This window comes from Astatotilapia calliptera, chromosome 18 (genome assembly GCF_964374335.1).
Source record: "Astatotilapia calliptera chromosome 18, fAstCal68.1, whole genome shotgun sequence".
Classification (NCBI taxonomy): Eukaryota; Metazoa; Chordata; class Actinopteri; order Cichliformes; family Cichlidae; genus Astatotilapia; species Astatotilapia calliptera.
Genome location: NC_137439.1, coordinates 17,004,617 through 17,022,340, shown reverse-complemented (window position 1 = coordinate 17,022,340; position 17,724 = coordinate 17,004,617). Strand labels below are relative to the sequence as shown.

General features: G+C 39.2%; 1 protein-coding gene across 6 annotated transcripts in view; it reads right to left on the bottom strand.

Moving 5' to 3' along the window:
- The window catches only part of st18 (ST18 C2H2C-type zinc finger transcription factor), a 40,125-nt gene extending 22,644 nt beyond the window's left edge, over positions 1-17,481 (bottom strand). For 2 of the 6 annotated variants that reach the window (XM_080293158.1, XM_080293159.1), the window contains exon 1: positions 17,230-17,481. In XM_080293158.1, coding sequence (XP_080149284.1) covers positions 17,230-17,458 — 229 coding nt within the window. In that variant the 5' untranslated portion in view covers positions 17,459-17,481. Of the gene's footprint in view, positions 1-5,187; positions 5,376-9,406; positions 9,582-17,229 lie in introns of those variants that run through there. The other 4 variants (XM_026149465.2, XM_026149466.2, XM_080293160.1 and 1 more) reach the window with 3 other exon arrangements.
- Between the last annotated feature and the right edge of the window lie 243 nt (positions 17,482-17,724).

Below are 17,724 nucleotides of genomic sequence, written 5' to 3'. Positions count from 1 at the left end.
TGCTAGCTGTCCTTGAGCCCAGCCCATTCCCCCCTAACCCCATCTGCTAGCATTCCCACCACAGAGGAGAGAATGGGCTGCGACTGGGGATAGAAAAAGAGAGAGACCTTCCCAGTCCAGCAATCATGAATAACCATTGCCTCGCACCATTATCAGAGAGGCTGGATCCAAGCTGAGATGGTGGAGAGCAAATGTCTGTAAAACACCCCAACGCTCCTGACGTTACTCAAACCGCACTCTCGCATTTTGTTGTAAGTGATGCTATTATTATTATTTTCAAATAATGCCTTATTAATACTGTGCAGCTGCTGTGGATATTCATCACTGACCTTGAGTCTTTGTGTCCCCTTGTTCCCAGCTTATCCGTGCACTTGGGACGCTCTCGTGTAATTAACGCAGACATTATTGTGATGGAGTAAAAAAAAAAAAAAAAAAAACTCTGAGCAGATACCTCATCTTGAAACCAATAAAGCGGGCCAGAGTAGCAAAGTAAGATTCTGGAGACCATAAAATTAATTACATTATTTACATTTCCTTTAGATAGGGGGGTACAGGCGAGATGATAGAGGCAAATGAGATTACACAAAATAAGATTTCAAAATGTCAGTGCTGCACACTCAACCAACCAACTGTTATGATTAGATTACTCTTTTAATATAATTACTGTCTAAGGCTGTGCGTGTGTGGAAACAATGCATACATAAAACACAGGAGCAGCGTCTTAACTGATTCCCATCCTTTTCTCCGCGAGTCTTTTTCTCTTAACCTTTCTTCAACAGTATCATTTTGAATTATAGGGAACGGATGGGTGCTCTGTGCAAGGTCACTGTCTGGTGTGTACTCCCCCCCCCCTCCTCCCATCGCTCCCTGTTTTTGTTTCCTCTTCCAGAAGCACACTGAGTGAAGGGTTAAAACTGGAATGGATTTAATTATGGAATGAATGGAATTATAATGCGCCTGCAGCAAGTTTTCCTCCTTATTTATTAAAGCAGCTGATGGGCCAGGTTTGATGAGCCACTTCTGGCATAATTGAGTCATCACACAAAGAGGGTTCCTCGCATTCAGAGTGGTTTTATCAGCAGCAAACAGACCTGATTACTGGCAATTACACTCTGATCTAGGGGAAGGAGAAAAAAAGGGTAAATGTGCGGGGTAACTTCTGTGTTTATAGTTTACCCCGGGAATAATTTTCACATTAATTTTACATGCTAAGTGTTTTCTGTTTGTGTATAATAAAGAGTGAACGGCAGGCGATAGCACCTTTTACTTTCATATTTTCTTGTAATGAATTTCTGCGAGGAAATTGTGAACTGATCTCAGTTCATACTGACCCTATAGGAGGTTTGAGAACCAGCCAGACATACAGCCTGCCTAGCTGAAGCTAAAGGGTGAGCTACCTGCTTGGAAAGTGATCCCATCATCTCTGTAGAAGCAGGTAAAACTGTATGCACAGCTAAAATGACAGATTTTGTTGTTGTTGTTTTTTAATTATGTCAGATGGAAAATGGATAAACTTCTGTTCAAAGCGACTTTTTATGTCTTTTTGAGAGATTTCCATGAACACAAGAAAAAATATGTAATTTAGAAGGTGAAGTGATCATAATTTTTAGAAGTGCAATTTATAGGTTTGTTTTTTTTTAACATTTCACAATGTGTAATTGTCAGTTACCTTCATGGTAAAATTGACAGTTTATCAACACTTCACGGCGCTGGCAGATTTGCTTTGTTCATAATATTATTACATATTTTCACCTGAATCTAGGGACAAAAGAGGATGAACAGTCTTGCATTTCCCCTTATATTAACAAAAAAATATTTTGCACAACTCTACTTTAAGAGCTCAGAAAAAGAAAAGTATTAGGCTTTTTTACATGTGCAGTATGTATGTGCAAAAAAATACTGTATCTTAAAAAAGAAAGAATCTGCCAGCAATTTATGAGCATTCCTCTGTGTAATGGAGGTTTCTGGATTCATGCAGACACAGTCAAAATCTTGAAGTCAACTGCGATTTCAGATATAACAGCCTCACAGCTACCCTGACGGCCAAGCAAAGTGTTTGTGCCTTTTGCCAAAGAGTACTTTTATAGAGAAGCGTATTGGCATCTTATCACTTCTCCAAGACAGAGATGCTTCAATAAAAGAACACAGCTCACAGAATTCTTAACAGACAATTAGGAGCCTGGCTAGCCACTAACGCTTCAATGATTTGTTATGATGGCATAACTACAGGGGAAACTTGTTATTGGACAGAGTTAGCAAGAGTCCCATAAAAGAGTCAGATGGTGACACCTTTGCCGAGGTGATTTATGAATCTTGTAATCGCTTTCCAAAGTCATCCCAAAGCCTTCCCTCTAAATTGAGTTCATCTGGAGCCGGACCACACAGAGGCACCAAGTCCAGATTGTTTCTTCTGACATCAAAGAGCCAATTTTTGTTTTTGACCAAATTTCTGCTGCTTTTAGTTCCCTCATCGTATGAAAGGCTAGATGATATGCTATTTTATTTGTGAATTTCAATCCAATTACGGACACCAAAATATTGAGACAAATAAAATTAGTATCTCCTTTCACTGCACTATCCATCAATAGGATAATAAATGGAGCGGCAAACAATTCATCCATTGGCAAGTCTCCAGCCTGCCAAACCGCTCTCATGTTAGTTTGAATCTTTGAATTCTGTCATGTACATGGTTTTTCAAACCTGTCTAATTTGGGGACAGGTGTTTGGGGAGAGAGAAGTTCCAGCCCCGGTGTAACAATGAGCAGAGTAATCCTGCTCATTGTTCCTGCCCAAGGAGCCCCTTTCATGAAGGAGGTTGCATGAATGCTACCAGGTGGTCTGCAATTTGGAGAAACGTAGTAACCGTTCCAGCTAATCCCCCGTCACAAAAGGCAGGTCTCCGGCGCTCTGGGCCTCTCTGGGGCAGAGGGAAAAGTTTACCTTGAACACATAGTGTCTGAAAGGAGTCAGGACTCGAGCAGTGATTCCTAATCAGATTGCGCTCAAGTGAACAGCTCGCATGGCAGCTGTAGTTTTCCCAGGGTTAATTACCTTTCACTGCTCTCTCTAAATGAGTCAGCTGTTCCTGTCATTAAACAACTCCACTCTATCTCTGCTCCTCTGTCCTCCTCACACATGTGCACAAGTGCACACGGGTGTGCACGGTCACGCACACACTGACACTGCGCCACACGCACACGGACATGCCCCTTTGTTTTTCTTACCCATTATATTTAGTGCATTGTGTACGGTGATCAAAGAGTGTTAAAACATTATTTAGATATTAAAGTGACTTTGGTCTAACTGCAAGTCAGTCGTGGCCACAGAAATGGAGGTTGCTGTATTTTTATTTATGCTATGGATGTTTATGCAGATAGAAGGCAGTAGTCCCAACACACCTCCCCTACCCTGCTGAGGAAAAATAAGACCAATCTGTCAAGGTCTTATTCTAAACAGACCCTTTAGTATTAATTGAGCACATATAGGAAGCAAACATGGTCACATATGCGCACACACAAACACGAGCATACGTACATACACAGAAACATGCGGATACACATACATGCACACACAGAGACAGAGTCCAGCTCTGTAATAGTTGTGCTGTCATCAATTCTGAACAATCTGTCTACTCACTGGGCTCAGTGGCTCAGGATGTTGGGGGAGTTTTAAGTGATTTTTGCCACTGTATGGTAAAATCCCTCGGCCACCTGGATTACAAACTCTAGTCCTTTAACTCATGCCAGTATAAATCCGTGTTAACTCGGATTTACCTCTGGCATATGAATTCTCAATCTGCGTAAGCTTTGTTTGGAATGAGTCGAACATAAGTATTTCATGCAGTAAGGATGCCCAGTGGTGAATTCCTATTTCTGTGAAACACACACTGGGACACAGTTCAGGACTAAATCAGTCATCAGAACAACTAGAAAAGCCTGAAGCTGTGCTTTAGTACGGTCAAAAGGTGAGACCCGTATGGCCGCTCGCATCCAGGTGGAAGTGTGCAGTGCTGCACTGTGAAATCCACATAACCATGGTGAGAGATATAAACTCAGAGCTGTACACTGTGGTCAAGAGTTTAATCAGATTCCTCACTCCAAGCTTTTGCTTTGCTTATTGTCAGGCAAACATTATTTGCTCAGTTGTTCAAACACAAGTCCTGGTCTGCTACCAAAGCGATCATGATAAAATAAAATATGGCATGAGCAGCCTGGAGGATCTAAATTAAGTATTATCCAATATCCATACAATCTCTCGCACTCACACACACACACAGACTTCTGGGATAGCAGAGTTAAGCCAGACTATTTTGTACTTAAAAGGTTAGCAGGGCTGTTTTGTGAGTTTGATCCACGCTTGCCAAATCAGCAGATGGTCCATGAATATGATTATATGCATCAATAAAAGGAGTAATCTTTAACAAAATGTAAATTTGACTTAAGTCCAGGGTTTAATATACAAGATGGACTTTCACCCACTTCCCAGCCTGACAGAAGAGCACGATAAGCTAATGCACTTCAAATTTCGTATTACAGCAGCCACTACTGACGCTGCCTGCTACTATTGTGAAGATCAAAATAAGGAGTCGGAGGAAAGGTAAACGATATCTGCACGGCGCTCAGATGTGCGTGTTTGCACTGAAACGTCCGTTCACTTTGAACGAGCTAAGCAGTAAAGCAGTCGATACCAACCGAGCCTCTCTCGTGCTGTCCTGCCTCTTTTTTACGTTAAACACTCAATGCATTTTAGGCAAAACCGAGCAAAACAACAACATTAAGATATCTGACCATCGCAAAAATAAATGAACCATTATATGTATAAACATCTCTGATGACTGAGAACCTTCACAGATATAAACATCTCTATTTTTTCGTGAATAACAACCAAGTCATAGCTCCGATGTAAACTAACATAAAGTTCAAGCAGCCTTGTGGCGAATGGAAAGAGACGAAAAAAAAGTTTGAGCAGGAATTGAGAAGTTAAGAATGGTGAAGTGAAATGTGGTGATCTTACTCTGAGCCACATAAAACAGCATCACTGTTATTGACCCGGCCATGAATCTACTTATCTGAGCCCGAGGCTTACACAGCACATCGCATCCTCACACAGCCACAATCACTTGTCTTCTGCATCTAAATGCACTCGTGTTAACATGTCCGACAGGGCAGAATCGCGAGCTCGACTTACCATGCCCCCTTTAGCCTTTGTTTTGCATCTCTCGGGGACATCGGGGAGGTAGACGGAGCAGAAGGATACCGAGGTGGGGTACAGGGTAGTCCAGAGTCTCGCTGCTGAGGAGAGTGTGTTTGGTTGGGGTTTGTGTGTGTGTGTATGTGTGTGTGTTGTGTGTGCGTGCGTGTGTGCAGGGACACTGTTATATTCACCCGAAACGCTAAGCTTTTTTCCCCCCTCTTTTTTTGTAGCCTTTGTGTCATTCACTTAACAACCAATCTCATTAGCTGCTGGGCTACAATGGTCTGAATTATTTTCTGTATAAATACACCACATGGTGATCTTCAAGGTAAGACCTCTGAAGGTCTTTTTCTAAACCAAAGAAAGGTAGATAGCCCATAAATAAATAAATAAATACAAAAATATATAAAATAATTAATAAAATGGGGAAAAAATGGATAATAAAAATAAACTGAAATAATTAAACGCAAGAGTCATTTAGAGTGGTTTTACTGTAACAAAAGTGAATGATGATACTTGACGGTATACATACAGTATGCATTAGAATTTGTGCTCCAACTTAAAGGGGGGAAAAAAACTTAAGAGGACTGTCGAGATTAATTATATGACCATAGTTGAATAAAAAAGAAATAGATGTCTTAAAACTGGGTACAGCTTTAGTTATTTAACACTTCGCTTGCTGGTGTGTTGTTGCCGAACCCTGAATGCATGTAAAATGTAACTATTGTAAGTACTTGAAGTCATGACAGCTGTCTATAAGCATCAGGGACATGTCTATTGGCCAACTTGACCCTTGTTAGAAAACAAAACAAATACAAAAAAGAGAATACTGCAGCCTGGGACTGCCGAGCCGGGTCACTGGAGATTTTCCAGACAAACGCCGCACAGGGGAGGGGAGGGGAGGGGAGGAAGAATAAAAAGGACAGGCTCAGAATCTCATTTTAACAGACCGCACACAATCTGGGCTCCCACAGAACTATCTCTGCCTGACCGCTTTCTATTTATCCCTTATCAGTGTTTACCAACCGCTAGTTTTCTTTCATTCACACTGTGAGGCAGTTCTCTTACTATCAGTCAACAGCTGACACCGTGGAACAGCCTCAAAGGCAAGAGGAAGGGATCAAAACTAAACCAAAGCTGTTTAAACAATACAACAGAGGAAATAAATTCATAAATCCTAATTCTTCCCAACCCACAAGGGTATAAGCAGATCCTTTATAGTTAGGCCAACAAACAAAACCACAGCCAATGAGGTACATTACAATCAAGGTAAATTCTGAAATATATTTAGAAGGGAAAAAAAAAGAAGGAAAGAAAGGCATTTAAAAAAAATCCCATGTAGTAATAATTGGGAACATTTCATAGTCTTGCCCCTGTCAGGCAAATATATGTATTCACTTAAACCTCCTTTTTTTCTCTTGTCTTTTATTGTCTTTTCAGGAAAATCCCACCTGATTCAACATTAACGTTTTTAGATCATTTTATTGTATGCTACCAACAAGCTTAAAAACATGTGTGACATTATAAGCAGCTCCAAATATTTTATTAAGATTTGGAATAAATGCCCAGTTACAGTGCTTTGGTTAGAATCATTCCACTTTTAAAGCACCAATCAGTAAAAATACAGCTCAAACCTGTTTTAATTTATATAACATAAATTGCCTTTATCAGTAATTATGCACAACTCATTAAATATTATAATATTGACTTTATTACTGGCTCAATTTGAATCAATGCAATATCACCTCTTTTAATTTAAGGGACATATTTCCACTGTGACAAACTGTGGCTTTTTACATTTATAAAAGAGCATATTTAAACAATACTTTCAGACTGCAGGCAAATTATATTCAAATGTTCAGAGAAATAAATAATAATATTGAAAGGTACTGTTAACACTGTTGCTTTACATTTTTCTCCAGCAGGACAAACAAACATCACTGTTTTTTTCTGGAATACTCTTCAAAAGTTAAGTAATTAATTACATTTATCCTTTCACCAGCTGCTCAACAGCAGATGGATCATTTCTGAGACCTTGTTGAATTAAATCCACATAATTCATTTTCCTGGATTAACTAACTGAAAGTTTGAGCAGTGGAAAAACAGGTAACACATTGTGTATTCGTCTGAAATGTATTTTATACTTGACAATGTGAAGACCCGACGGCAATTTGTTTATAATTAAGACAAGCTCTTCGTGTTTTTTTTAAAGGAGGCCAGAAGTTAAATAACATTCATTTAGTTGTGTGCTAAATACATGAAAATAGGTACAAAACAAATTTGCCATCACGGTCATTTAAAGTGTATTTCAGCTATGTGAATGGGTTTGTGAATCCAGTTTTGTTGAGCAGCAGGTACCATGGACAGTTCCTGGAGGCAAACAGAGGTTACGTTAATGTGTTGTGTAGCAACTAACTTCCCTGTGCTTTGAAGAGGAGGGTGTGGAGCAGAGAGGAATAATGCCTCTTACTTATCACTGCTTTAGCACACAGCCCTACCACAGACTCTGCTGCTTTTATAATTAAAACAAAGTGTGGAGGTGCAACTTTGTAACTTCGCTCTCCTCATATGTTTTAATCTCTGTATAACGGGGCAAACTTTTCAAAGGATTACTCAGATGTGTTACACAATACTGTATCATCTGATGTCTTTTTCATGTTTATTAAGAGATGAGTGCTGCCTGTCATGAGATGATGACAAAACTTATGATCAAATGGAGACAAACAGGCACAATGACAAGTGGCATTTAATATATTTTACCACTGAGTCATATCAGTGGGAATTCTTCTAATGTAACAATGACAGAAAGAATCATTTCCCTCACAAAAATAAAAATCACTGGCAAATATAAGAGATTTAGTTTACATTTATATAAGTTGTATAGAAATACTGAAGTATTTAGCTTATATCATTTAGATTTTTTTTTGCTGAAAAAAAGAGAAATAATATTCACGTTTTAATAATTCATACACTAATCTACTCTTGACTCTCATTTAAAAGAAAATGCTCCTTAAATTAAAAAAAATAAAAAAAAAATAAAAAAACAGGGATCAGCTTGAAGATGGGTCATACAAGCAGATTCTGAGGCATTAGTGTGCTCCAACTTACTAGTAAATGATGAACTTTTCCAACCAGCATTCATCCTCTTAAATCAATAGTTGCTCTGGAGACTGTTGAGTGCTTTGACCCCTTACAATTTGGTCAAAGCTAAGTCTTGCCCACGTCTACCACAAAAGTTCGCTAGTGGACTGTGTTACTGTCTCACTACATTTGGCATTAGCATATAGTTTTGTAACTTTGCCACAGTTATGATGCAAATGATAACATAAATTCAAAACAGACTGTAGTGCTTCGGCCCTGTGAATTTGTCTAAATCTGAGATTTGTCCTCAGACAATAACACAAAAGCTGATTTGTGGATATTTTTTTTTTGTCAAACTATGATCACTATTAACATATCTTTTTCAGACTTGTAATACAAATTACAGAAAGCCAGGACAGGATGCAATAAAATACTTGACTGACTGCTCAAACACGTTATTGGAACACAGAGTCAATGTTTAAGTGCATTAGGCTCAGTGGTCTTGTATGTACAGCTGTCACTGTCAAAGCCACAGGCAACCTGACAATGCTTTGTCTCTACACACAATACGAACATGTGTTATTCCTAAGACAAGCTTATACTCTACACAAATGCTGTGAACTTAATCTAGGTAGACAGTATCTCATGCTATCTGGATGATCAAAAATAGGTCATGCCTCTCAAAAAGCAGTTTGAGCCATTTAATCTCCTCTCAAACTGTCTGAAACCTGGACAGAAGCTGCGCTCGCTTTCCAGCAAAGATTTTAAGAACACTGATTTGTATCAGGAAAGCAGTGTTCATGTTCATCTGTGCAACATTTTCTACAACAAACACTCCCTGACACAGTTAAAAACAACTGCCAGCACAATTCTTTTTCACATAGTCATGCAAATTCTGGACGAGGCGAGTTCCGCAGCCGAGTAAAAAAAATCAAAATTCAAAAATCTAAGTGTAAATCTAAATAAGTTTCTAACACTTGTGCGTTTCAGCTGCTGCTTTGGATCGCACAGGACAGCATCTAACAGCGTGAGCTAAAAGCCTTGTCGTTCACATTTGCGATACAGCATATCACTGATGACAAATGCTGACCAAACTGACAGTATATTAAATAAAAAGAACTTTGACACCAACCTAGTGCTGTGATCCAAAAAGTTTGATTTTCTCCCAGTCTCTTGATAGCTTAGCTGGTGCTGTGGCTTTGAAAGGTAGTCCCCAGGAATATGACATACTGTGCCTTTGACAGCCTCGAGATAAGCACCTGCGTTCGGGTCCCTTTTTACGTCACACCTCCCCATTCACAGCCCTTCAACATGATGCACATTTGCACATCAACAGCCACCAACCCCCCTCCTCGCTCTACTCCCACATCCGCAAAACACACAAACAGGCACACAAGAAGGCAGATGCGCGCACTGGGCTCTACTCATGCGCGCGTACTCTCACACAGACACACACGCAGGCACCACAGATTTGTGTGCGCTTACTGAGGATGCAGCCTACATGCAGGCAAACACACATGTGGACACATATACACTCACGGTGCACTCACAGATGATTTATTCCTTTTTCTTTTTTTTAACTCCTTCATCCAGACTTATTCATATATTGATCCTCGTTTTATGTGTTTAAAAAAACAAAAAACTTTCCCTTGGTTTGTCATAAGACCAGGGCATATGCCCTCCCAAGCTCCTCATACATCACTCATCATGCAAATGAGAGGGAATGTCACTCCTCAGCAGCAGATGGCCAGGGATGATAACAATGGCTGAACAGACCAGTTTCAATGTCTGCGACTTTATCGCTACGGCAACAACAAAAATAGATGATATGAAATCCTTGTCTGTTAATTTGATTCTCCTCCTTTTTAGTGTTTGTACCTGTCAGCCTGTTTTGTTTCTCTTGGACCATTTCAATGTAAAAGCTTTGTCTGAGGTTTTTCTGTCATCAGAAGTCTGCCTATCACTAAAAGGCACAGACCTGGAAATGATTTTTGGTGACTACGGAAAGCTGCTGCCTAGCAGTTATTCAAGTAATTAGGTGTAATTCCTCCCTGTAGTCCATGTTAGCCTCCTGAGTTAGCTCATGCGTTCGACAGGCCTGGATAGAGACAGGGAAGAATAAAAGAAGAAAGGGGCCCCGAGAAATCACAAATGCAGCTTTTCAAACCACCACCACCACCCCCCAGCCAAAGTGATGTCACCCTGCATCCTGCTGACTCCTGTTCATACAAGCCCCCATAGCAGAGAGTAAACAGTGGAAGCATTTAGCAAACAGGGCCAGATTACAATGACAAAGGCAACCACACTTCTGGGTGGAGCCTGGGGCGAGGGGGGCAAAAGAGGGGGGTGGGTTGGTGAGGCTCAGGATTTAAAATAAGTGATACCCATGAGGGGGCCCCCCCTCAAGATCCAAGCCTAGCCCTTCCCCAGCTGATGGTAGAGGCCACCCAAACACACTTATCTGATGGTGATGTCCCCCCAGTCCCCGGGGACTGACGTGTGAACACAATATGTAATAATAATGAATTTTCAGTTCTTTTTCCTGTGATTTGTGCATTTGGTTATGCAAGGCTGGGGACTTGAGGATGGAGAATATCATTACTTAAGGTTTGGCAGTTGATCATCACCTTGTTTAATGCCTCATTTGAAAGTCTAATTTCTAACTGTCTTCAAGAGCCAATTCATGGTACACTGTGAAAGAGACATACAAAGAGAGCAGACATGCTCTGTTTTACCCTCTTTTTTCCACAATTTGTACCTGATAATCGTACAAATATATGAAAGTAAATGATCATCTATGTAAGCATCTCATCACATGGCATGTTCTCTCATTCCTGATGTAGACAATCTCACTGTGAGGCCATGGCAAGCTTGTTCTAAGGGATGATTATTTCATGTCCACGACCAGACATCAGCTTTGTTTGAAGAAAACACAAAAACAATCAACTCGTGTTAAGCAGTCCCGGCAAATTGTGAGAGCATATTGAAGACCGCGCAACAACACCATTTACGAAAATGTAACATTTTCTTTTGCCCATAACATCTGTTCGGATCTCGAAAAAGAGAGAACTCATTCAGAGGCAACATGCAACATAAACTAGTGTTTTGTCAAGCTATTTCATCAACTGAAAATGTGGGCATAACTGGAGAGAGCTGATGGAGAAATGAAAGAGGAGTGGGTTGGACAAAATTACATGTCAAACAAGGGTTCACATTTAAAAAGTCCTGCTCATATTTGTAGAAAGTGTTTGATTGCATTTAGAAAGGTATTACAATGGGTCACATCTGTGTCTAAAAGCTTTTTGCATTCTGCTGCAAATTATGTAAGCAAAGTGAAGTGTCACAGCACCCTGTTGTTTTGAGCACTATACCTTCCTCCTGTGAAACCTACACAAATATGTTTAACTGAATTCTTCTAATGTACTGCAGGATCAAAATGTCAGCGGTATAACTTCAACAAACCCCCTCACTCAACACCCCGCCCTGTAATTTCAACAAAGCAACACGACTAATTTTGCGTGGCAGCCCGTACAGCCAAACAACAATGCATATTCACTGTCCCATTGAATGTGATAGACACGTAGAAATCTATATTGAACTGTGGTTAATTTCGGCTGTAATGCTTCAAGCTCGGTCTAAAATGACACAAATGGTATTTCTTGGTGGTACTGAACCCTCATTGTGCAACCACTTGATGCCGCTTGTTCATCGCCACAAAGTCACATAAAAGGACTGAATTAAATTTTAAATAAATTATTTGCATATGCAAATATGGGTAACCAAACATAAGTACATGTTGTTGATATGGCTCCAGGATGTAGAACTATCTTTATGTTAATGTCAACAGACAGGGAATATTCTTTTGAAAATACAGTGCATTTTTCATGGGGATCATTATCTACACTGCATGTCAGTGTGTCTCAGTTAAAGGAAATGATTAGATTACTTCCCAGCAATCCCCTTTTGGGCGATTTATGTGTGACCGTGGGCAACCTTACAATATGTTTATTCAGTGTCCTTTGAAGAGACTTCAATAACATTTGGAATGTTTTGTGAACAAATGTAGGTTGGTTTTATTTATCTCTTCATTGAACCAATGCCTTTGGAGCTACTGTAGGGCCACGGTTATATTTGAGTTTGAAAAAGTTTCTCCAAACTTGATAAATCCTCCTCTAGTAGGGTGTGAAATACTCTTTTTAATGAACTAATACAAATTACTCTGTAGCCAAATTTCTGTTTTTTAAAAAAGAAACAGGTGACCAAACTTTTGAGGTGAAAAGGGTTATAGGTGAGCTTGTATGTCACTTGCAAATGTTTACTGAAACTACATAGGAAGAAATGTTGTTTAACATAATTACAGTGGCATTAGCATCCATATATCCAGTACATTCAAAATGAAAAGGAGCTTTTATTATTAGCTTTGCATTTATCTGACTGATGAATTAACCAAAGAGCCAAACTTTAAGGTTTGTATGGCAGAAAAGCTGCACACGGGATCATAAAATCCAGAAACCACGGTGATTATTAAGACTGCATCACAATTCTAATTGATTCCATTTTATTTTATGTTTTATATGGCATAGCTCACAATTTGCTATTTACCAAGACGTTTTACCATTGTAAGCTTAAGCCCAAACAATGTAAAAGTGAGAACACAAAGAGTCCACAATTATCTATATAATGTATTTAGCAATTTCAGTGAAAAGCCTCATTAGTCAGCGATTGTTTGTCCTCTTTCTCTTTTTCCCATGTTGATCAGATTTTACAAAACGGGGCAGGTAATCAAGCAAACATTATTTTCACATCTATAAAGTGCAGTCATAGAAACAAAATAATAACAAAATAAGAGTTTGGTTTAAATATATTTACATCTATAAGTATCAGTGGCAACAATCACAACTGGTTCTTACATTTACCAGCCTAAACTGAGAGTGTCTGATTGGTTACATTTAATAAATCAGCACTTGATTGGTCAGTCGATGTCTTCTTTTTCAAAGGCCTGTAGACTCACTTTGTTGTGTCATTGAGAGGTTAGGTCCAGATATGAGTGCCCATCTTTTTCACTCAGGCAGGCAGACAATGAAGCAGACACGCCTATAAATGGCGAGATAGGAGCTTGGATGTTCAGCCAAAAACGAGCATCTACACAATGGTAACAGGTGTGTATAATGCATGCTTTGATAATGACCTTGGTGGCTGTAATAGTATGTCTAGACACAACTAACAAGAGGCATTTGTGTCTGGTCTCAGAAGTCCTAGAGGTGCTCCGTAGCAAGATCCTAAGGATAAGATATTCATTAGAGATTGTTGGTCATTAAAACTAAAGGAAAAATGTGTCAGATGTATGTAGGCTACTAAAATAAAAGATTTTTTTCCATGACACTGGAAAAATTAGGTATCAGAAAAGTTTACTTTATCACTCAACAAAATATTTGCAGGGCTGTTTGCATAATAAGCTAAAATCATCTTGAGTATTCAGAGATATGCACTTGAATAAATAGAAAAAAAAACTCCATTAATGTGGATGGCTTGCAATTTTTGATTGCGCCAGATACAGGAAGCTTGCTGACATGAACGAAAATGCAAATGCCCTTTGAGCAAAACAAAGAAATTGATTATGAAGTAAGTTTCTACAGCACAAGTAGCTGGCTTTGAGTGATTAATGGGGGTGGGTCATTGATTTCCTTTTGTTTAGATCTTGGTTAACTTTCTGGAGACACAATTATAATTTGTTTCCAAACAATAAATCCAATCTAGCTTGAGCAAATTAAATTTCCCTATGGCCTCTTCTGCGTCATTTTACATCTGAAATGGATTGTTATCAAAAGGCATTGCATGTAAATGTCTGCTGTTTCTGTTTATATTTGTTACATTTTTGATTAGATATTGTTTTTCTCGGTATACTGGAAGGTGAGCACTTCCTAAGATTAGAAAGAGCTGTTTACAGAGATCTGCATGACTTGTCAGCTACAGTGCCAGGGGTTAATCCCCCAGTTCTCTCTTCAGTAGCTGTTTGTAACACATATCAAGATTTCTGATATCAAATCTATCTAAGTTGTAAGAGAAATGTTGTTCATCTGTTGTCTGAAACATGCTAAAACGTTTTGTATTCACTGAATGAGCACACTTATATTAGCTTTGCTAAAGGTTGGGGAAATATGTTTGAGATATTGCGGCACAATTTACTTGCAGCATATTTACAAGTCAAATTGGAGTGTTACTGACTACTTTATTTAAAGGCTTTTGCCATATTCTTCAGCTTTACAACTTTGAAAACTTCCACAGATCCAGACATTTATACTTCCTGATTTCTCGCATCATCTCTCCAAGATAGTGATAATACGATTTCTGTGTTTTTCGCTGTTGAGAAACAAACTGGATTATGAACAGATCACTACATAAACAGCTTTCTAAAAGGAGGCAGCTATTTTAAAAAAGGCTGAAGAAATGCAAAGAGGGATTTAAATTTTAATTTGAATTTATTCCAGCAAGTGAAAGGTTCTTTTGAGAGGGGATTTCAGCAAAGATGATGGTATTTAAAAGTGATAAACAAGCATCTAAACCTCCAGTGGAAAACAGTCATTCTGCTTCTTTCTAGTGTAGGGGAGGAATTGGGCTTGCTATGGTCACATCCAAAAAATAAGAATAAGTAATAGTAGTAATTAAAATGTAAATAAATGGGATCCGTGGAGATATTTCAACTGATTTCTCTCATAAATTGTGCAATTAACATTTTGTCTTGACACACCTTGCGACTCCGGATGTAAAGCTATATGTCCTCAGGTGCAAATTCATGTTCTCCGTGTACTTGGCATCGCATACTTTTTACTGTATTGGATGCTTAAAAAATCGTTCACACTTATCACATGAAATTTAAATCCTGTGCCTCAACATGACAGAGGAACACCAGGCAAAGTTCAAATATAAATGCTTTACAAATTAGAATTTGCTTTTAATTAAGGATTGTGGCTGTGCGGTTTGAGGCAGTATCTGAAAAAAATCTAGGGATATTTTTTTTCTTCTTCTTTTTTTGGTGAATGACTCACTCTGGGCAGTGACATATCACATTTGGCTGACAAAGAATGATTAACCAAGGCTGTCATCTATTATATATATAATATATGGATTATAATGCTGTGACTGGATTTCAAGTGTTTCTATTCTCTACCGGATGACCACTAAACTTAAGCACAGAAACCTATGCCACACAAGAAAGACAAAGAGTTACATCATTTTGTTGAAGAGTTAATCCGATCACGGACAGTGTGTGTGCATTTGCTATCTTCGGAAAATGCCAGCAAAGGCGCTAAGTAAACCTATTTTACAAGACTCCCTCACAAGGATACAGTGCCAGTATCGGGATAAAATTTCACACAGCGGCATGGCTCAGTCACATAACCTAAGCAGGCTTAGGAAAAATGGAACACTACAAAGTATTGCACTTTCTTCTGCTCGTATGTCTGTTGCAGAATACAAAATGCTCAGATGCATGATGTGAGTTTGAGCATGAAAGCCAAAGAGAACTAATGGCTGAATAGCATGTAGATACTGTTGTTAATGCTCCGAGTTGTTTAAAATGGTAGATTATGGAAGTGTGCACCTGGCATTCTGCAGGCTAGCCTGGCAACACTCCTCCCTTATAATTATAATGAACACACTGTAATTCAGGGTTGAGGCTGAAATACGAATGATGTCCTCTGAGACAGCTTGTTTTAATGGTTATGCAGAAGAGTTCCTAGAAGTGCAGATGGCAGATGCAGTGCCTTTGAAGCTATTTACAGATTGTACACTACAAGGTATGGAAAGACCCATAGTGTGAAGCCATATTGCTTTTTTGTGCTCCTCAATTAGATATTGTGTTGGCTGTATACTAATAAAGCACTAATAAAAGCTTAAGATGTGATTTTGAATATTTAGAGCAATACTGATAGAGCACGTTAGATATCATGGCTACAAAAGCTTGGTAATGCCTGCACGGCCTGTGTGTTTCTTTCAAATTCTTAGTTTGACCACATAGGGGTGCATTTGCTCAAAACGTGGGTCCTCATGCAGTCCTTCATTACAGAGTTTTGGAAAGCTGGTATCTATTTTTTATTTTTTGGGTAGATGAAACTCCATAATACTGCATGTAAACACTCAGTGTATGGGAGATAATATGCTGCAATCAAGATAAGCGAAACCAAAAGAGCCCATATGGACACTTTCTGCTGTCCATTTAGACACTTTAACTTGAAAATATTGTCCACGTTTATAATTTTAACACAAATAATGACTGCCTATTTTAAAGTAAAATGTCGGTACCTGTTTGCATTGAAAATATTCAACCAGTGTATTTTCCCCCCCCATGTAGCCCATACTTAATGTATCTCTCTCCCTGGCACAGTCCCAATCCTTTATAAAAGAGTGTGGAGCTTTTGAATCAGTCCACTGCTGTGATACAAGAGCAGGTATTGAAACAACAAAAATGTTAACTCCAAGAAAAAGTTTTGCCGCATTAAAGTCACACAGGAGCCGCATTAGCATGTGAAAAGAATAAACAGGAGCATTCTCAGTTACACACTCCACCTGGCTGCTAACCAGCGTCCTTGTCAGAAGTCCACCCACCGCACTGGCTAACACTGAAAGACCTCCTGGGGACCGCAGTGACCATTCACTCGGTTCTCTCTTTTTCCCATGCACCTGTGACTGTTTTTGTGTTTGCTATTTTTTGCTTTGTCTTTTTCTGGCAACACTGTATCATCGGAGACACACTTTCCCTCAAAAGGAATTCTCTTGCCCAACAATGTGGTTTGTTTGTTCACCGGATATGGCAGGCCAGAGAGTCAAATGAAAAAAAAAAACACACACAAAAAAACCCAAGTCACTGCAGTAATAATTAAAATTGCCACAAGAAAAACAAGTGGATAGACACATTAGTATGAATAGACTAGAAATAAGAAAATAGTGTACTTTTACCAACTGGTTTCTTGCCGAGTTGGGGGGCTTCACAGGTGCAGTTGGAAAGGCTCTTCTCCTTACTCTCCTCGGACGGCTCATCCGGCTTCTCCATGGTCCTGGACCTTAGAGAGCTGCTTTTCCATTTTCCAAAGGACTTTGCCACAATCGCTTTGTCCGCTCCTTTCATTGTTTTCTGTAAAACACATTTACAGCATGACTTCCCAGGTTTATCCCTCTTGTGAGCCATCTGCCCCCTTTTTTGGCTCTCAATAAACCTGGGCTCATCTTTTCCAAACCCAAAGTAAGAGAGAATTAGGGCATTGTGTGCATATGCATTCTCTTAAGCATTCCAGAAAATTTCCTGATTGCCCTGGCATCTTTTGTAGAGAGAGCGCTTGGACATTGTTTTTCTCCTGACATTTTGCAATCCTGTGTGGAGAGAGTCGTACTGATTGAAACAGTATAAAACAATACTTTGCAAAGTACCCACACAGTAAACAGTAGATGGAAGCT